We start from the raw sequence: 20,577 nt of genomic DNA, 5'->3' as shown, positions 1-20,577 counted from the left end.
GAAGAAAAACGAGTTTGAGGCCAGCCCCGGGTACAGAGCAAGGCCTTGTCTCAAAAATAAACTTTACTTAGCAGAGCTGCCCTCGGTCTGGCTCGCCGAAGAAACTATTGGCACCCGAGGTCTTCCTCTCGCTACTTGGGAGAAACACTCCGGACGCGCTGGCCAGCAGCAAGTTGCTGCCTCGCGGGTGCGCAGCGCCTGCGCAGTGTATTCGGCGTCCCCTCGCCACGTGTGGCCCTCAGGGCGCAGGCGTGACTCCACCCCCTCACGCCCCTTTCTGCCTGGGCCCGCCCCCTGATCCTAGCCCCGCCTCTTCCGCGTTCTCGACAGAGACCTGCAGGTGGGGGTGCGCGCGGCCGCGGTGGTCAGCTAAGGTAAAAGCGAGAGAGCGAGGAGTCCCTCGGCGGGGAGCGGGGCCGGGGTCTGCAGTGCGGCGGTGCGCCCGGGAGGGGCAGTCAGGGCCTTCTGGGCAGCTCGAGGTCACGACCCGATCCTTGGGCTTGGGGCAGCCGAAGGGGACATCCTTTTAGGGCTGTCCTCTGAGCTGCTTCACTGCCCAGACTGCAGCGAGCAAAATCCCACTCCAGGCTCTCAGCCTGCGCCTAGGGGCGGGCTGGGATTGTGACAGGTCGGGACCCGGTGGGTACCGGCGGTCGGAGCTCAGCCTTTCTGGGGGTTTTGAGCCTTAGACCGAACAAGGGTTCGTTCAAGGCTGTGGCAGGGCTCAAGGCTCAGAGAGTCCACCGGCATGAGTACGTTATGAGTACGTTGGGTTAAATTAACTGTTTCCACTTATTTTGCGGTACAGTGTTTAAAAGCTCCTGCCACTTTTTTTTTTTTTTTTCAGCAGAGACAAGTAGGAGGTTGGGTAGGATGTAGCCTCTCTCCCAGCTTTAGGACTGTGGACGCCAAGAGGCTAGAAACGAGCGCGGGTGTGCTTGACTTTGGGGTCAGCCATGCTTTCCCATCTCCTAGGACATACGTGAGGACAACTCTTTTTCTCTCTCAGAGCTTTTTCTCCGTTAACATGGGTATAGTAATGTCACTGTGAAGGTTAAGTATGATTACGTGTAAATTGCCTCCATGCAGTGGGTACTGACACATAACTGTTGTGATTTCTAGGGAAGATTATTTTCGTCTGGCATATTTCAGGGAGGCCCCAGGGGGAAAGCTGATGTAACCCGAGCCTTGGAGCCTCTGTGGGATTTACTCGTGGAACTGACCTTGCAGTATGAGGAGGGAGCTAAAACTTGTTGACCACAGGCCGTGTGCCAAGCACAAGCTGAGTAGTTGACATATACTGTCTCCTGGATCCCCAACCACCAAGCCAAAGAGCTTCAGCCCGCCGTCCTTAGCTTCAAGCTTTCTAAAGGGGCCTGGCCTGACGGTGACGTGAAAGATAGACACAGGGTCAGGATTGTGTATAAAAGTGAGCTAGCTGGGAACTTTGGAGCCTCTTCCTCGAATCTGCTCCCACCACAGTGTTCCTCAGGGTTCTTTGGCTTGTGTAGGAGTGTCGTTGCTCTAGAGCTTTTTAGCATATTTGGCTGTCAGAGAGGCAGGGCCTGGCAACAGCCAGCCAAACCATGGGGAGAGAGGTTCTGAGAACAAGCTGGCAAACTGTAGCACGTGCTTAGCTAGGAAGAGCATGGTCTCCTGTTGTGTGGTCTAGAGTAACTCAACAATATGGCACCTTTCGCAGCCTCTTCATTGGGTCCTCGCAGCACATCTTATGACCTCCTTGGTGAAGCTTCTCACCCTCCTGCTGAAGTAGACGCTCCTGTTCTAGTCTTTTGTAGCAGAGACTGAACTTCCAGTAAGTCCTTAGCAAGGTCTGTTTTGTGGTACATTACTCATCTGTACCCTGACTACAGTTGGTGGCAAGGAGCCAGATCTTTGTCATACTTCCTCTTCAAGGCACATGTCTGGCACATAGTAGGTCTCTGTAACGCTGTGGTTAAATGGGTCAGTGATTTTTATTTCTATTTGCTGGCTTTGGTCCTTGTTTTACAAGCTGACAGGATTAGAAGGAGACCTTGCGTTTTCCTTCATGGCTGAGAAGGGCCCTGGTTTAGACGAATGATGCCCTACTTACTGGCATCAGAGGCACAAAGGTGCAGGAATTCTTCATGAGCCGAGATTCTTCATTGCTGTCATTGATTTCAGGGCCTGGTCTTTTTGTTGTTGAATTTAGTTATGAGAGAACTTGTGCTGTGTTCAGGGACCTGTATAGTATGTAATATAGTTCATGTAGGGGAAAGCTCGCAGGTGCCTGGCTAATCAATTGTTCTGCCCTTGGCCTTGGTAAACAGTAGTCCCTTCCATGTGGGACCAATAGCTACAAATTCACATTTTTCTTTGCCAACAGGTCCAACATATGGAACAGAAAGTTCTTTGTTGATCATAGTGTGTGTGTGTGTGTGTGTGTGTATGTGTGTATTCTTGAAGGCAGAAAGAGCGCAGGAAACAGCTGGTTCTATTACTTTCATCTTATGGATGGGGAAAGACTGGACCAAGATTACACAAGGACTCAGTCAAGGATGGAGAGTTCTGGAAGTGACATGTCCAGACATTATTTTTCCCAACTCTACTCTAAGCAATTAATTAATTTGAGACAGCATCTCACCATGTGTCTCTGACTGGCCTGGAACTCAGTAAGTATATAAGCTGGCCTTATACTCAGAGAGCTCCATCTACCTCTCCCTCCCACATGCTGGGATTAAAGATTTGAAACACTACCACATCTAACCTTATTTGTATTTTTTTAGTGGTGGGTGTGCACATGAGTGCAGGTGCCCAGAGAGACCAGAAGACGGTATTGGATTCTCTAGAGCTGGTATTACACATTATTTTGAGCCACTCAACATGAATGTAGGGAACTGAACTCAGGTCCTTTGCAAGAGCAGCACATGCCCTTAACTACTGAACCATCTTTCTGGCTCTCTACAAAAAAAACAAAACAAAAAAACCTTAAATTATCTCTATGATGCCCAGGCTGGTCTCTAGTTACTAAGCTCAAGTGACTAACCTTCCTGTGATGCCTCCTAAGTCTCTCTACATGGTTAATGAAGCTAACACTTATCAAGGACTTAGTATGGACTGGACTATAGTTTTAAGTACCTTAAACTAGTTTATAGACTCAGAAACCAAAGCACATAGGAATAATTTCCATAGTTCTGGATTTTTAGTATGGTTTTAATGTCACCTACCTAATGGAGTGGAACAGTTCTCTGGAAGCTTGCTCTAGGAGCCCTCATCCTCGGTGAGTGGAAGCCATCCTGCCAGCAGTGTTTTCACGAAAGCTGAAGAGCTGTCCCAAGAGTCCAAGATGTCCCGGAAGGATGGACAAAGGAATGAAACAAGCCTGCATGCGTACTAGCAGATCTTGGCTTGGGAATATCAATATACTTACAAAATTGTTGTGCTGGTACTGTAGCCCAGTGGTAGACCCCTGGCCTAGTGTTCACAAGGCTCTGACTATGTTCCCCAGGAACACAAAAATGGTTTGTTTATTGTTTTTGTTGGGGGGAGGTTCAAGATGGGGTTTTTCTCTGTAGCTTTGGCTATCCTGAACTCGCTTTGTTAGATCTGGCCAGCCTCGAACTCACAGAGATCTGCCTGCCTCTGCCTCTCTGAATGCTGGTATTAAAGGCATGCACTATCACACCTGGCTAAAATGCATAATTTTAGGGGAAACTCAGCCTTTCAATAAAGATTCCCAGTATAAGATAGAAAGATTCTATTCAGCAACATATACAATCTTGCTGTGAGAGCCTCTAGTATTGAGAAAAATGCACCAAGGGTGACAACGTGTTAGTTGCTCTTCCATAATTTTCAGCCAGGCACAGTGGCTCATGCCTGTAATCCCAGAAGAGGCAGAGGCAGGTGGATCTCTGTGAGTTCAAGTACGGCCTGGTCTACAAAGTCCAGGACAGCCAAGGCTACACACAGAAACCCAGTCTCAAAAAACAAAACAAAACAAAAAAGTAATTGCCTTCTCAAAGCCTTCTTTTAGGAAGATGGGCCAATACACAAATAATTGAAATCAGACTGACTTGGGTAAATGAAGTAAGGAATGTAAACCAAGTGGGGGCTTGGAGGGAGGAGACATCAATCCTGTGTGACCAGATCCCTGAAGGTGGAGAAGTTAGACTGGAACGTGGAGGGAGCTCATTCCTGGGAGAAAGGGCAGTTGGAGCCATGTCTGGGGGCAGAAATACATGTAGGCACAGGCATGCTGGGGGAGAGCAGGGGCTCTGCTGCTGTGGATCGTGGGGAGAGGAGAATGCTAACCCTCATCGAGTGTCTGCTTTGTGGCCTGCAATGAGCCACATAGTGTGCACACTATAATTTACTTAATCCTCACAACCTCTGAAATAGAGGGATATTTATCCCCAGTTTAAAGACTAGGAAGCCAAACCTCAGAAAGATTAAAGTAGCTTTGCTAGGGTCAGGTAGCTAGTAAGTGACGGCATGCTTCATGCCGACCTAGGAAAGTTGAGTTCAAAGGCTCATATTCTTTCCATGACGCTGCAGGGCTCTGGATGTCATGATAAGGCCTCTGTTGACTGTGGCTGTGGGACTGAGGCTGACTGGAACAAAGAAGCTTCCAGAAGAGGGACATGAATGAGGAGGCTTCAACTGTGAAGCCCCGGAGATGGCCGGGCTAAGTCTGCTTGTGTAGGTTATGTGGCTTGTACATGGTTCCTGTCACAATACTGTCAATCAGTGCATCTCTGTCCTTAGCTCCTATGGTCTTAGAAAGAGCTTACAGAGGCTGTGGGTACCCTTGGATTTCAGGTACAGATCCTGAGATACAATTGACAGTATCGTAGTGCTTCATTTGTTTTTCCATATTCAACAAGAATCTGAAATGGACAGAGCTGGAGCCAGGAGCCTGGCCTCCAGTCCAGGTGTTACTCATCCCCCACTGTGTGTCTCAGTCTCCTTCCCCAGCGTAGAGGGTTTGGGCTCACTTGAGAGATCTTCTCTTTTCCTAATGCCATGTGTTGCTTTGCCCTCCTTGCCTTGCCTGTCTAAAGATAAAGCAAAGAGAATAAACCTGGATTCAGAAAGAAGGTTTAAATTCCAGACCCTTTCTCCATGTGGGGAAGAAATAGGTAGGGCGCAAACTTTAAATTGGACTGTCTAAACTTGAGTTCTGCCTCTCTCACTGGCTAGCTGTATGGCTTGAACAAGTTATTTAGCTTTACCTAGTTCCAGATTTCTTTTTCTGGGCAATGGGATACAGATATTCCCTAACAATATTAGTACCAACTTTGGTACTGATTTCATAGGGAGTGTATATAGTAGAGCCATTCTCTCCACTGTCTTACTCTGACATTGGTATTTTCTCTTTTCATTTCCCCATCAAGAAACTTAGAAATGCTAGGTGATTCCATCACAGGATTCCAAAGCATGATACCACAAAGAGTACTTGGTGGGAAAGAGTCAATCAGAAAGCCAGTGGCTTGATAGAAAATCTTACCTGACTCATGTTTTCCACACCTCTCTCCACAGTAAACAGGACCAGAGCAGGTGTTCATTTCCTTTTCCACCGCCTTCAGCAAAGGCAGCAAGGCCCCTCCAGTTCCCTTGCCAAAAAGAACAACAGTTTGGTATCTCTAGAAAGTGCTGTCTAATTTAGCTGCTCCCAGCTTAAACACCCCCCCCAGCCTTAACTTGAGTGAGTTCTTATTGTTCTGTTTCCCATGAATATAGAAAAGTTCCTTCTGATTATAAAGCGAGGATGAGATCAAGATTTTTCTCATGAGAACCTTTTCTGTACTTAAAGCCGGAATCCAGTTAGGCCTCATCTTCAGTTCTCCAGGCTACACTGCCTGGCTGCTTTCACCTCATCCTATTTTCCATCGCTTGGATCACATTGGTTATGCTTCTTTTCTCTCTCTAAGGTTTTCCCTCTTCCTGGCAGTGGCCCAGACTGTGCTCAGTCTGCTAATAAGAGTCCAGCTAAAACAGTTTAAGGGGAGAATGCTTCAGAAGTCTCGTTGACTCATTAAGTGGCAGCTCTGTGCTAGCTGGAGGGACCCAGAGCTGACTCAGGTTAGCCCACTCTACCCCTGGCTCAGCCAAAGGGGAGACGAGTGGTGAAGCATCACAGGTACTCTGAGAGAGTGGTGCACACTTGTGGGAAATGATTTAGGTAGAAGCAGCGCTTGTGCCCCTCTGGCTGGACTGCAGGTAAAGAATTCTGGAAGAGAGGGTAAGCATCATAGGAAGGCAGATCTGGGCAGTGAAGAGAGGCCCGAGTCACCCCAGCACAGGCATCTAGCTCAGGTCTGGCTTTTGAAATCAAGGGTGGAAATGCTGTAAACCTTAGCCTTTCTGTGTCCCCCAGATGTTCTCTGTCTTGAGAGTCAAGTGACAGATCCCTTGCATTCTGTGAGTCTCAAGTCCTTGGTGAAGAGGGAATGTGGCCCAAAGGAATTAGGAATGGTGACAGGACATTCAGGCTAACTGGGCTCTTAGATTCCTGTGTGTACAACTAAAACAGCCAAACTGCTCTCTGCTTGTGGCCTTTGCTGACACCATGTTCTCCCCTGCTGTAGTTTCCAGAGTGCGTAGGTTGGTTTCCAGAACTACAGTTGATATGGGGAGTCTGTCTCACAAGGTATGATAGTGGAAGTTATGGGGTGCCTCTTAAATGCCAGGCATTGGTGTCACAGTTTGATAGATACACTCTAGTTCTCACAGCACATCTTACTGTCCCTGGTTTGTAGATGATGACAGTGAAAACGGATTAAGGAGTACCTCCAGTGCTGCCTTGCTAATGGATGCCAGGGCCAGAAGCTGAATCTAGAACCTAATGTTTGAAAGCTTTCTACTTCCTCAGCCCTAGAGTGGCTCCAAATGGCTGGAAAATACAAGGTCTGTAGTGGAATTCTGAATCTTGCTCTTTTTTTTTTTTTTTCTTCAGTAGACTACTTGTTGGCTAACTGTGGTTTGCCACCTGTTTTTGTAGAGATTGCAAGCTAAGAGTGTTTTCTTGCAGTTTTAAGTGTTTGGAGATGGGAGAATCAAGAGGAGATGAACATTTTGTGAGGCATGAAAAGTATGTGAAATTCAATCTGTGGTGTCCATAATTAAAGTTTAGTTGACATGTGTCATAATCATCCATTTGCATACAGTCTGTGCTGCACTTCTCCCTAGAAAGGCAGCTGAAGCAGCAACCATGTGGCACACACAGTGTGAAATATTGGCTGCCTGGCTCTTCACAGAAAAATAATTGCTAACCTCTAGTAACACTGAAAGCAGCAGACTAAAGTTCGTAGATGTTCAAGGCTGACCCTGGAAAGGCAGTAGTGAGAACAGGAAATCATATCAGCCAAGCTTCCTTGGCCTATAGAAATAGCCTGGGAGATTCCCTTGGGAATAAAAAAAAGCACAATAGATAGGGCTGTCCAATGTGCTGAAGTCTGTAGTGAGCAATGAACAGGACACTGTGAATGAAGCAATTCATTCAGATTCACTGGAGCCCTTTTGTGCCAGATGCTGTATTAAATGCTAAAATATCTAAATGAAAATATCTGCATCCTGCCTTTAAGGAGCTTACAGGCTGATGGGAGAATCATGGTGTGTATTTTGTGTTGTGACAGAATGCTGTGAGCTAGGTGAGATGCTGAAGAGAGTAAAAAGGACGTCTACACTGCTCTAGAGTAAGATCCTCTCAGTCATTTGCTGTGGGCCTTGAAAGATAAATAGGCATTCCTTTGCAAGGCGCTATAGACAAGGCCGAGGGAAAGGCCTGGCAACATGAGCATTTGGAACTTATGTAGATGGGGGAGAAATGACTTAATGGTTCTATGCCAGATGACTGGCAGGGTGATGTAATCCTAGAGAAGAAGAGAAATCAGGAGGAAGGAATCCATGGTAGGGCTGGGGACAAGTCCAACTTGGGAAATGTGATTTGAGGTAACGTTGAAATGCATCCAGTTTCCAGTTAGAAACCTTAGAAATTTTGGCACAGAAGCCTAGAATTCAGACTTAAGCACATTTTCAGTGCTTTTCCTCAGAGAAAAGGGGAAGTGCAAGTGTGTTTCACAGAGCAAAAGTTGAGCAACTTTGACACATGATAACTAAAGTGGGGGGGGGTGAGCTGTTAAAAATAGCTCTGAGCCTACAGAAAATGAAGTCATCACATTGGAAATCAGCAATGATTGGTTTTGGCCAGAAAACTCTCCATTCTTACCACCTGCTGCTCTCAGGGTCAGTTTATCTTGGCTGGAGTCATTGCCTCTTGCCTATCAGACTTGGGCCTGGCCCCCAGAAGCCACCAAGCAGTTAAGCATTTCTCACAAGCAAGCAACCAGGAAGTGTCAGGTTGAGCCCTTTATGTAAGACTCTCGGAGCCAGGAAAAGGGTTCATCTCCTTCATCGTGGTAAGTTACGTCTTTTAGTTTCTGGAATCCACAATGGAAGCATATCTGAAATACTTATTTATTCAGACCCTTGATAAATCTAGTGCTTAGCATCAGTATTTCCAGGTACCTGTCGGTCAGCCTTTAAAGTCCAGGGCCATCTGTGACTCCTGTGTGGACATCTGCTTCCGAATGGAACTTACAGAGCTGAGATTGATCAGGGCCTCCTCTGGTTCTCTTAGAGAAGCCAGTAGTTTCACACCCTCTTTCCTTCTGCTTCTTGAAGATTTCCATGGTGGGTGAGATGAAGGAGAGGCAGGTGGCAAACTGAAGGACTTTGGCAGGGCAGAGGCCAGTGGATAACTCCCTGTGGCTGGAAAACAGCAACCTTGGGATTCCTCTGAGACTCCAGTTCACAAGCTTCACTGCTGAGTTGAAGAGTCTTGTGGGTAAGATTGGGTGTACAGTTTACCCCCCACCCCCCCCCCTTTTTTTTTCAGCCACATCTTAATTTTATTTTGTGTTTGTTGGGGATGTGATTGCCATTTTGTGTGTGGAGGTCACAGGACAACTTTCAAGTGTCAGTTCTCTTCATCTGCCATGTGGGTCCTAGGGATCAGACTCAAGTAATCCGCCTTGGAGACAGGTTTCTTTCTCTGCTAAGCCATTATGCCAGCCCCCACTTACCTATTCTACATTATTTGGAGTTGAATGTCTCCCATATTTCCAGAGAAAGGGGTGAGTTCAAGGTCATCTAAGCAGTTGATGGTTTTCAATATTTGCTTGGGCACGTTGGCTTAGCCATCTTGGGTCCCAGTAACTTCTGGTGACAGCTGCTTAGTAAACAGGACCACATTTCTTCTGGAACAAAATGGCAGAGGGACAGAAGGAAAAACTGAACAGTAAGTAAAATATATTTATTTGCTTTTAACTATAAAAGTAAAACCACCACATCATAACAAGATGAAACCAAGTACAACAGAAGTAGGAAAAGTGAAATTCTGGTGCCTGTTGAATCTTGTTCTTCCCAAGGAAATGTTGAAAATTTGGTTTGTTTACTTATATCTTAGACATGGCTTGGATGCTGGGTTGTGGCATGTTCTGTGTTTTCCTCTAGCTGGAGGCCTCATCATGCCTAGCAGGTTATCAGTCAAGCCTCGGTGATTTATTTGGGACACATCAGGTTTGAGTAAGGTTGTTTTAGCCTGGCCTGTGATTTTTTAAAATACCCAGCTGCTGTGTGTCACCTGTCACCTGTGTGTCACCTAAAGCTTCCTGGTGGCACTGCTATCTTCCCCTGCTCCCCACCTCCTGAGCTGCCATCCCCCTCCACCAAGTTCTCCCCTTCTCTGATGGCACTACTGTTCTTACAGTTGCCTTTGGCTAAAAAGCATATATTCATATACCTACATTGAGGCCCCACTCTATGGCTGGCTTCGTGTTGTTAGAGAAGGATCAAATGGTGTCCCCTCTTTTGAGGATGGTCATAAACTGTGACTCCTCAACTGTCTCTGCTTGTTTGGCAGAACCATTTCTGCCTCTGTGGCTTCCTCCCTCACTCTGTAACATGCCTTTTCTTCCTATCCCTGCCACCCTTGCCTCTGGAGTAGGCCTTCCTTGCTTCTCTCTGGCCTGTTGCAGCAGCCTCCGTCTACCCTAGCTCTGTGCGGTTTGTGCCACATACCCCAGCCAGTTTGAAGACCACAGTGCTCCTGATTCCCTCCTCATTGCCTAGAACAGAGATTTACGAGTGTGCCACACGGAAACCCTTCCAGGGGATCAAACAAAAGTTTGCAAAGCAGTGATTGCATAGTGTTTGTCACTGTGCAGTGACTGTGAGAGATGTTTTAGCTGCCGATGCTTTAGCACAAGTCAGGGCAATGGTGCGGAGCAGTGCTCGCAGCCATGCTGTTCTTCACTGCTACCTACTTAGCAGCCACTTTCACCTAAGAATGTCCTTGATGAAGAAGCAGGTGTTCCTTTTACTGACTCTCACCTGAGGGCCATCTCCTCATATTCTGCGTGGCATACAGAAGACGCACCTACTGGGCACTTCTTTTGTGTAGCTAAAGCACAGCGATGATGTACCAAGGGATGGCGCTTGTAACACTGTTTGAATCGTAAGCCTAGCGAGAAGAAGCTGTTGTTGTCCTTCCACAGAAGAATGATTGCTGGTTATTCAGGGTGGAAAGAAGACAGGGGCCAGTGTTGGAGGGCCTTGTGAACTGCGTTAATGAGCTTGGATGGCTTGCATAGCCTGATTTTCTCAGCCTTAATACTGTGCTCCCTACCCAAGCCCTGCCCTTTACTACTGCTTCATTTCATCTTCTATAAACACACACTTCCTGTTTCTGCTTCCATAGCCTTCTGCTGTGGTTCCTTCCACCAGGAATTGCAGTGGCTGTGAAGGCTCTTGTGATCCCAGGATCAGAGCACTGGGAGAAGATGGGGCTGAGTTTGCCTCTGGGCATCCGAGTATCACTGCCTTCAGAGTATCACCCTGATGCCAGTTTCACTGCTGCTGATTTGAACCACATGGCCCAAGCCTTTCTACACATGGAAGTCCAGAGGAGGAAAAAACCTCCAGTTCTGTGGACTCTCACAGACTGTCCTCTGAAGGAGCTAATTGAATACATGGCCCCTGACATTTATTGTCTGTTAAATTTGACCAAATATTCTGCTCAAATATACTTTCCTTTTCCCTTACACTTAGTGATATCATCAGAAACCACATCCACCAACTCCCAGGTCAGATGGGAGAAGATTCTCACCTTATACTTCATTCTGGACTCCCATGACTGATGTGCTTAGATGTTGGTTTGTAGTTCATCTTCTATAAAATGACCAAACACAAAATACTGAGGTATCTCAGAGCAAGAAGACACTTGTGGAAGGTTAAAGTTAATGAATGTGGAAGTGAGGGTCTGCCTCTTAGGCCTGTGGTTATGTAAGCTTGATGCAAGCTGCCTGGCCTTTTGGACACTAGAGCACATGCAAGGAACACTTGTGTAAACAGTGAGTTAAGGGGCTGGAGGCCTGCCAAGAGACCAGCGTCTCATAGCATGTGTCTTAGTTAAGAATTTCTATTGCAGGGATGATTCACCATGATCAAAATCAAGTTTGGGAGGGGGGCTGTTATTTCAGAGTATACTTCCAGGTTACAGTCCATCACTAAGGGGAGTCAGGGCTGGAACTCACACAGGGCAGGAACCTGGAGGCAGGAGCAGATGCAGAGGCCATGGAGAGGTGTTGCTTACTGGCTTGCTCCCCATAGCTTGCTCAACCTGCTTTTTATAAAACCCAGGACCACCAGCCCCGGGGTGGCCCCACCCACAATGGGCTGGGCCCTTCCAGCATTAAACACTAATTAGAAAATGCCCTACAGCTAGATCTTATGGAGGCATTTCCTCAATTGAAGTTACCCCCTTTCAGATAACTCTAGTTTGTAGTAAGTTAACAGAAAACTAGCCAGCACAATGCATCAGTAAAGAAGCCCTGTACCAAGATTTATAAGCAATAGCACTGGTGCCTGGTTATCACCAGCTACCACCTTTGCCCTCCATCATTAGTGTTTGAGAACAGTGTCATGACAGGTTAGAAGCTTAGATTCTTGAGCCAGACTCTAGGCTTCAGTTCCAGCACTGCCTCTTACTCACTAGATGATTACAGGGAGATCACTTTTGCCCATTTGTAGCAATTTCTTCATTTGTAAAATGTGGGCAGTAATAATGATTACCTCATAGCTGAGAAGCCGCATCAGTGAGTCTGTGGAGTATAGTATTTATAAAGACATTCATAGACCCGTAAAGTACCTTCAGACATTGCCTGGCACATGAGGGCCACACGAGAGTGTGCTCTCTAAGTGTTACAGTGGGCACCATACCTTCTGTTGCTACAGAGGCATAGATGACCCCCACCCCTCATGTTCCCTCTTCCCTTGTCTCACATGGGTTACTCAACCCCTTCCTTAAGGATGTGTCAGACTTCCTTCAGTTCCTCCATTTCCTTTTCTGTTTATGGTTTTGTTATGGTTGGTGACATGGATGGGACTCAGTGTGGTAGACAGTCATTCTTACTAAGCTACACCTAGCCCCTCAGTTTTCTCCCATTGTCGATTCTCCTCAGCTGACCCTGAGGACACAGCTGAATTTGTCTGTGATTATGCCCTTCAACCTGCTCCCCACCATTCTTCCCTTTCTAGAAAGCCCTTGAGGATGAAGGAAGTACTCAGACATCTTGGGATATTCAAAGAGCTGCAGAGTTGGCTCGGGGAAGAGTAAGACTATTTGCAAAGTTGAGTTTACCAGATGGCCCTCATGAGATGTACGATGGTGATCTACACACAGATGCTATCAAGGAATAGAGTGCACCCAAGTCTGGTATTGGAGGGAAAGTGGGGCTGACTCATCAGGCTCTATCAAGAAATGGCAGTTATCTTGGAAAGCAGACTTGAGGTCATCTGCCGGGGGAGTAGTGGCTGGTACCTGTTATTATAATGGGTTGTGCCCACCCCCAGGACTCCTTGGCCTCTCCCAATTGCTTTGTGAGTGAAGGTGCCAGGCTGAATCTTAGATCTCTATCCTTACCATCTGCTGTACTCCTGGTGCAATCTGTTCATGTGGGTGTATACGTGTGTGTGGTATGTACATATAAGTGCAGATATACATTTGTGCACAGAGGTGGGGAGGCAGGAGGTTGACACTGAATATCTTCTTCAATTGCTCTCCAGCATTGTTTAGACTGGATCTCAATTGTGTAGCCCTGCCTTGACTCTTGGTTTGTAGACCAGACTAACCTTGAACTGAGTGCCTCATGAATGCTGGGATTAAAGGCCTTTGCCTCCACATCCAGATAAATATTGAATTTTTATACATAAAAATCTAGACACAATTTGTTCAACCTCTGAATTACAAAGTGTGGAAGATCAAAACCAGGCCTTGAGCATGCTAAGAGCGTTGCCTCTGGGCGCTTTGCACCGCCCCTAACCCTGAGCTCCGTGTACCACTCCAGCCCATTTATTTTGTTTAAAGTAAAATTTGATTGAGACAATAATGGGATAAAATGATAAATTTCAGTCACATATAATTTGGAAAATCTTGAAAAGAATGAAGAAGAAAATAAAAACCACCCCATCACATAGAGCATGACTATAAATTAAAAATGGTACAGACTTTCAAGAGCATGTAAACTACCCAGCATGGCACTTATCTGGTTCATTGGCATACTTTAAGTAATAATATTAGCTGGTTCATGTATTTCTGCCTGGACTCCCCATTCTACTGTATGTTCGTGTGTATGCATACATACCTATACGCCCATAATACAGTTTTTGAAGCACATTTGTGTTAACTGTGTCATTGGGATCTTATTACAGTCTTGCAAGTAGACAAGGTAGTGTGCTTTTAAACTTATTCTGAAGATGAAGAAACTAAGGATCTTAAGAGGCAGAGTTGCTCAAACGTGAGGCTGTCTGGTGATAGCAGCACCTTTGTTCTTTTGGCCATGTGCGTCCCCTGTCTGAAGTGTGCCTCCCTTATTCTGTGTCTGCCTCCACCAGAATACACAGATGTGGCCCCTAAATCCTGCTGACCACTGCAGTCTGGAAACTGAAGAGAAGTGCTCCCTTCCTTTTCATGTTACCCAAAAGAGGGCCAGGTTTCTAGAAAACAAGTTATGGGCAATGTGTGTCTGAGACCTTCTCGGAGAGAGAGTGTGATAGAGTCGATTCGATGGGGTTCGTAGCCTAGAGCAACCTTTCCCCACACCATCTTCAAGGCGCATGCGCACCCACATATTTTTCAGCACATGATGGATGCTGCTCACCTGATGCTGTAGTGTGACTTACAGAGGAGACGGGTGCAGAGAGGACAGTGTAGGAACACAGGGAATCAAAGCCAGAGAAAACCAGCATCCTACCGGAGCTTCTCTTGTAGCCTCGGGGGCAGAGGTGGGAATACCGGCCACTAGTTGTGCACAGTGACACCCCACTTGCCTCATGCCTAACTGACTCCCAGAGTGACTGACTACACTCACCGTAGCTCATCTGGAGTTATTGGGGAGCCGCATAGGATAAGGACTTTTGAGCTGGCTTTGAAGGCCAGGAAGAATTCCTACACCCGGGGAATCTGGCAGGTCAAGGAGAAGCATGATTATGGGCCTTCCCTGAGGACGCATTTGTCCAGTGGCTGGGACATACTGAATTAAGGTCTCTGTGATAAAACTAGAATGTGATCCACCTCATCCCAGCAACCTCTCTCACCCCACCCCTCTTACTGTGAAAACAGGGTAAGTTGAGCATACTTCTTTCATTTCATGTTTTCCTACATTTTTCCTTCCTAGTTTCAAAAACAACTCTCCCTCAACAAGTCCTGTTTGCAAGGAAAACCTTACCCATTTGTCCCTTCTGCCGTGCCTTCTTCCATTGAGATCCATGCAGAATAGACCAGGTACTCTGTCTTTGTGTGTGAAGCCATAAAATCTAATATTGAGTGTGTGGCTCTGCCCAGAGGTATGTCGCTTCCACGGGAGGCTCCACAGTCCTGCTGTGGTAAAGAGCACGTATAAATTGCCACTAACAGGGTTTTCTATCTAGAGCTGTAAGTATGTCTGAGAGTCCCCTGTGAGTCACAATGCTGCCAGCTCTCCCGCTGTTCTCCACACTGCCTGCCTGTTGGCTGTTTGGTTTGTCCACAGGCCCCTCATCAGAGTGTGGCCAGGGGAGGGGGAGGAGCAGAAACCAGATCTGTTCGCTCCATTCTGGGTTTGCAGCACTGGTGAAAAAAAAGCTGGGACAAGGGCTGACACTAGACTGCACGCCAGAGGGACAGCAGTCCAGTCATGACCCAACCCTTTCTGTTCCCCTCCCCTAAACCTTCAAAGATAAATGACCTTATGCTTTATTTCTGAAGAACTGCTCGCGATGTCCTGTAAATGTGTCTGGATGGCATGTTCCCTTGTAGTTTACCTTATAGGTATGGGTGCTTCAGTAGCAGCATTTAATTCTTTGAGAGCTGTGGGGAGTTGTTGTCCCTAGGTAGAATTTGTGCTTGAAGCTGGTGGCAGGAATAACATTTTCAGATACTCTGTGGATTCTTTTTAGTCATGTCAGTATTTTTTCTTCTCTATCTGGAGTGTATGGAAACCTGCTGCTGTCAGATCCCTGAAATGGAAGGAGGGAAGCCCCTCAGCGGAGCTGTCAGGTGCTCGGCTGCTTAGCCATGCTTTCTGGATTGAGGTGTCCTGCTAACAGCTGCCAAGTGCTTCCCTGTCAGCAGCATGTATGAAGGCACTAAGCAGTCTTCTATTGAATCCTTGCAGAAGGGTGTGGGCCTTTCCCTCAGTGAGCAAAGAGCCTGATTCCATTTAAAAATTTCTCAGGAAAAACCAGCCCTCAGAGCCTCTGTTTATTGAAGTTTGGTGTAGAAGTCTCTCACTTCCTCCACTGTCAGCTCCCGGTTGCCTCTATTTTAGAAGGATGTAGAGGTTTAATCACCCTGGTGGGGATTTAGACCCAGAGACTTCAGAGAAATCTTATTATTTCTAACTGCAGGCAAAGAGTATTAAGGCTCAACTACAGATCAGGGGCATGACATGTTCTATAAGTAATTTTTCTTTAGCAAGGAAGGCCCCTACTAGAGTGGCCTAGAAACAAAACTGCGATTGGCTCTCATTGTTCCTCCTCTTCTCTTCCCCATCTTGGTCTTCTGCTGCTTCCTTCTGTCCCGACCCTTCCTGCCTATGCCCTGTGTCTGTGTGTGCCAGCCTGGCAGCCAAGTGCCTGCCAGGGGGAGATAATGATGTTTTTACAGTAAGTGACCTCATCCAGCAGCTTGTCTTAGACTTGTCAACTGCTGGCCTTCCTGCACTCTTTCAGGGAAGGACCAGAGAAGAAGAGAATAATGAGGCATTTGGTCTATGCTCCTGGAGTAAAGAAATTGGGGGCTATTCTCAGCCCCCCCTACCCCCTTGTGTTATCTTTGAGGATAAGGCAAGCTCTATAGAAGGCCTTTCATGGCCCCAAGTGCAGATCCATGGAAATATTGCCCAGCTTCTGACATTGCCATCAGGTTCTATTCCTGCTCCCTTCTTTGCCCAGCTCCTGGCCCCACGGACCCTGACTTTCTTATGGTCACAGGTGGGTCCTGCTTGTAGATTGCTTGTTCTGTTTGGGGACTCTGGTTTGGCTGGTGGCAGACCTAAATCCATGTGCTAATAAGCTTGGCAAATGCAGGCTTCTGGTCGCCTCTCCTAATCTAGCTGCCTGTCTGAGTCCCTTCCCACAGTTAATGATCTCCTATAATGGCTTTGCCTTTAGTTTTGCCTCCTGGGTCAAAACAAATCAATATCCCTCACAGATATTTAAAAACCATCAGTATAAAGCTCCTGGGTCTCTCTCTTTTCTCCTTCTGGGTAAACTTACTGCTTGATCGGTACAGTGCAATTTTCTTTATGTTCCCTCTTGTCTCCCAGAGATGGGCAGCAGCGAGCCCCTTCCCATCGTGGATAGTGACAAGAGGAGGAAGAAGAAGCGCAAGACCCGGGCCACCGACTCTCTGCCAGGAAAGTTTGAAGGTTGGTCCCATAGTATTTTTTTTTGTAGGTCTGGGCCTGAGTGCTGCAGGAGGGGAGAGACATTTCTGATATCCACAGGACCAGATTCCAGGACACATCACCTTAGAACCAGGTCATCCGTGTGATTAAAAAGACAGGGGTGAGTGAAAAGCAATCAAGAGGGAGGAAGGATGGGCACTGGCCTCCTCTGAGTGGTCTGAGCATTACCTCAGTAGCAGGAACCCCAGTCTGTGAGAGCTGAAGCCTCACTTGTGCCAGCTCCTCTGTAGATGTGAGCCTTCTTCATGTGGTTCCTGGAAGGCTGGAAGGCAGAAGAACCAGAAAAGAGGAAGCAAAAACACCAAGACCACAGCTGCAGTGACACTGCAGTCTCTACAAGAGGAACTAGTCTCCCAGAGGCTGCAGCTGCGTGTGTTGTATGTGCTTAGCACCCCACACACACTCCGTGAGAATGCTCTGCATCCAGGGGACATGATGTTGCATCATCAGACATGTTGGATGACCAGGTGCAAGATGCTAGGCTGGGGGCTGCCAGAGTTATCTCTGGGCATTTGATGAGAAGATATACACCACAGAGTGTTTCTGTGTTTCTACTAACAGGTCAAAGGATCAGCAGCCACTTTTGGGAATAACATATCCCCTTTGTGTGGTTTTTCACTGTGAGACTTGAAGTAGCTTCCCTTCATGGGCCCTCTTCCTAACCTTGCTCACATACCAGCAAGTTGATAATTTTGTAGAACGTTTTGATAACAAGCACTGTATGAGTCAGGAATACTTTACTCCAGCCACCTAACATACTGGTGTGTGTTTAAGGCCCAGTACTGAAGGGTGAGCTGGGAGAGAAGCATGCCATTTTGATCAACCACAAGTAGTAGTCAGCAGTGTGTCATCCATTCATTTAGACAGCTGCAAGCCCAGATTGTAATGGAACCAAGAAAGGACTTAGTATAGAGGCTTATGGTTTCTTCTCCTCCTTCTTCTCTTCCTCCTCCTTCTCCTCTTTCTACTCCCCCTCTTCCTCCTTCTCCTCCTCTTTCTTCTTTTCTTCCTCCTTCTTGTCATCATTATCCTCCTCCTTCTCCTCCTCCTCCTCTTCTTCTTCTTCTTCTTCTTCTGAGACAGGATCTCCCTATATGGCCTTGACTGTACTGGAACTCACTATATAGACCAGGCTGGCCTCGAATTCACGGATATCCACCTGCCTTTGCCTCCCGAGTCCTGGGATTAAAGCCATGCACCACCATATCTGGCTTGTTTGCTCTTTTTATAAGATTTTTAAATTTTTTCACTTATGTGTGTGTGTGCATGCATTTGGTTTGTGTGAGTATATGCCATGTGCGTGCTTGCAGAAGCCATCAGATTCTCCTCAAGCTGGAGCCACAGGTGATTGTGATCCATCTGACTTGGGGACTGGAAGCTGAACTCAGCTCCTCTGGAAGAGCAGCAAGTACTCTTAACTGCTGAGCCATCTTTCCAGCCATTGATGGTTTGCTCTTAACTCATAACTCACGATACGCGCACATATCGTGCATACATACATTTGAGTGTGTGTGTGTGTGTGTGTGATGGGCAATGGAAGAAACAAAAATCCCTGGGGTTTTAGAAGAGTTCACAAATCAGCAAGTGTTTTGTTTGTTGAACACACAAGAGTTTCCTGTTACCCAGGGATTGTTGATGAAAGCACCAGACATCTCATGACTAAGAGTGATAAAATCTCCTGATGCTGATTAAGTCTTCTGCTCAGATAGTGAGTTTAAAGACTAGGTTGCCTCAAGAGAAAGACTGAGGAAGGGAGTAAGGGAGAACAAGGCCAGTTAAGCAAGGGTTGTGGTAGAGCCACGGCTTCCTTTGGAAAGGCTCAGAGAACTTTGTTGATTGTGAGCATGGGCAGGTATTCTGAGTGCTCCTCCAACCTGGGTCTATTACCACTCTGCTGTGACCATTCTAACCTGGAACTGCAAGGCATTCTTTGCATCGTGCTCTGTGTCAGTTTCCTGTGGGTGACACTCAGAAACTTCTGAGACTCCTCCAGTGGCCTCCACTTTTATGTGTATAAAACAGTTGTATATTATTCCCTTCATATCTCCCATGCCTGGCACAAATAAGTGTTCAGCAAATGAGTAAATGAATGAATGCTGTTCATTCAAATAAGACTTTTCTCTGAGGATCCCTGGATTGCCCAGTGGTTTTCCCATTCCGTTCCCCTGGTTGCTCCTTCCCCTACTCTTTGCTCTCTGTGGTACTCACCAGGGCCTGGGTTGCTCAGGGCCGCTCTGTGTTTTATCCTCCCTTCTGGACTCAACTCTTAGAGTGGAGGGACGGAATTTTGTTCCTCTCTGTGTCCCTATTGTGTTACCTGACAAAGCAGATGCCCAGAAAGTAGGAGCTGAAGGACAGAAGTGAATATGTGAAGCCCCTCCTCTCACCTCATCTCTGCTGAGTCTTGTTGAGAGTGGGGTGCTGTCTGCGTCCTTGTCACTGAGGCTGCAGTCACCATGGTCTCGTCTGTGTGGATGAGCAGACCAGAGAAGTCAAGCGGCAATAGTTTTCCCATCCCGGCTTTCAGTGGGATGACTTACCTGCTTTCTCTCCTCACCTGTTTCCCTCCAGATGTGTACAAGCTGACCTCCGAATTGCTGGGAGAGGGAGCCTATGCCAAAGTCCAGGGTGCTGTGAGCCTGCAGACTGGCAAAGAGTATGCTGTCAAAGTGAGTGTCCCGCTGGGTCCCATCTCTACCTTCAAACTGTCATTTCTAGTGTAACATGGTAGCTCAGAAAGAAAGGTTGGAGGAGGAACCTACCTGCATTCACTGAACTCAAATCTGGGCTTTTCTACTTAATTGCTTTGTAATCTTAAACAGGCTACTCACCCTCTGGCCTTCAGTTTCCCCATGTGTAAAATGAATGTAATAGACCTTGCATAGGATTATGAAGATTAAGTAAGTTGATATGTGTAGTGCACTTACATCAGCACATAGTAGGCTGTTTCTGATTACTCTAGTAAGCAACATCAGCTTGGAAGTAGAAGCTCTGCCTAAATCTGTTTTTTTAAAACTTAGACGACTCCAGGAAACTCACTGAACCTCCTTAAGCCCTAGTTCCTGTATCTTAAATGACACTAACGGTTCCTGCTCTCAACGTCTGGTGAAGTGAGTGTGAAGGGGGAAGTAACAGCGAATCGGTGGACACACTTTACACCCACAGAGTACAGCAATGGACAGTGTCTGGGTGGTGAGGACTAGAGTCTGAGGTGACTGAGCACCTGGCTTTAGGGCAGATGGGGACTTAGCCTAAGTGTTGCCTTTGATTAGCTGCCTCACTCTCGTGAGCCGCACTTTTGAGTCCTTTGGCAACTGAAGACATAGAGAAATGTTGTTCTCAAAGTATGGTTCCTGGGCCAGAAGCACCAGTGTGCCCCGGAAAGTGTGAGAAGTCCACATGGTCTGGTTCTGCTACATTAATGAGTGGGCGCAGCCTAGCACTGAGCATGCCACCATCCTGAGTGTGATCCTCAGTACAGTTAGAAAACCCTGATGGAGGCAGGTTTAAACTGCAGCGGGCCGGGGTGAGCCAGTGAGCTAACAGCACAGAGAAAAAAGTTCCTCAGTGTAGGAGAGAGCCTTAAGTT

The 20,577-nt window shown here is 46.9% G+C and overlaps 1 protein-coding gene across 14 annotated transcripts in view; it reads left to right on the top strand.

The window, feature by feature from the left end:
* Positions 1-263: 263 nt before the first annotated feature.
* Mknk1 (MAPK interacting serine/threonine kinase 1) overlaps positions 264-20,577 on the top strand; it is a 42,385-nt gene continuing 22,071 nt past the window's right edge. For 11 of the 14 annotated variants that reach the window (XR_009590669.1, XR_009590670.1, XM_021659444.2 and 8 more), the window contains exons 1-3: positions 14,718-14,824; positions 16,848-16,949; positions 19,560-19,657. Coding sequence is in view for 12 of the 14 variants with exons in the window: in XM_021659444.2 (XP_021515119.1) it covers positions 14,809-14,824; positions 16,848-16,949; positions 19,560-19,657 (216 nt within the window). In the remaining 2 variants the exon portion in view is untranslated. Of the gene's footprint in view, positions 375-8,261; positions 8,400-8,664; positions 8,828-14,717; positions 14,825-16,847; positions 16,950-19,559; positions 19,658-20,577 lie in introns of those variants that run through there. The other 3 variants (XM_021659439.1, XM_021659438.2, XM_060379806.1) reach the window with 3 other exon arrangements.

The sequence above is a fragment of the Meriones unguiculatus genome, chromosome 3, assembly GCF_030254825.1.
Source record: "Meriones unguiculatus strain TT.TT164.6M chromosome 3, Bangor_MerUng_6.1, whole genome shotgun sequence".
NCBI classification, from domain to species: domain Eukaryota; kingdom Metazoa; phylum Chordata; class Mammalia; order Rodentia; family Muridae; genus Meriones; species Meriones unguiculatus.
The sequence above is the reverse complement of the archived record's forward strand: the minus strand, read 5'-3'. Positions and strand labels throughout refer to the sequence as shown.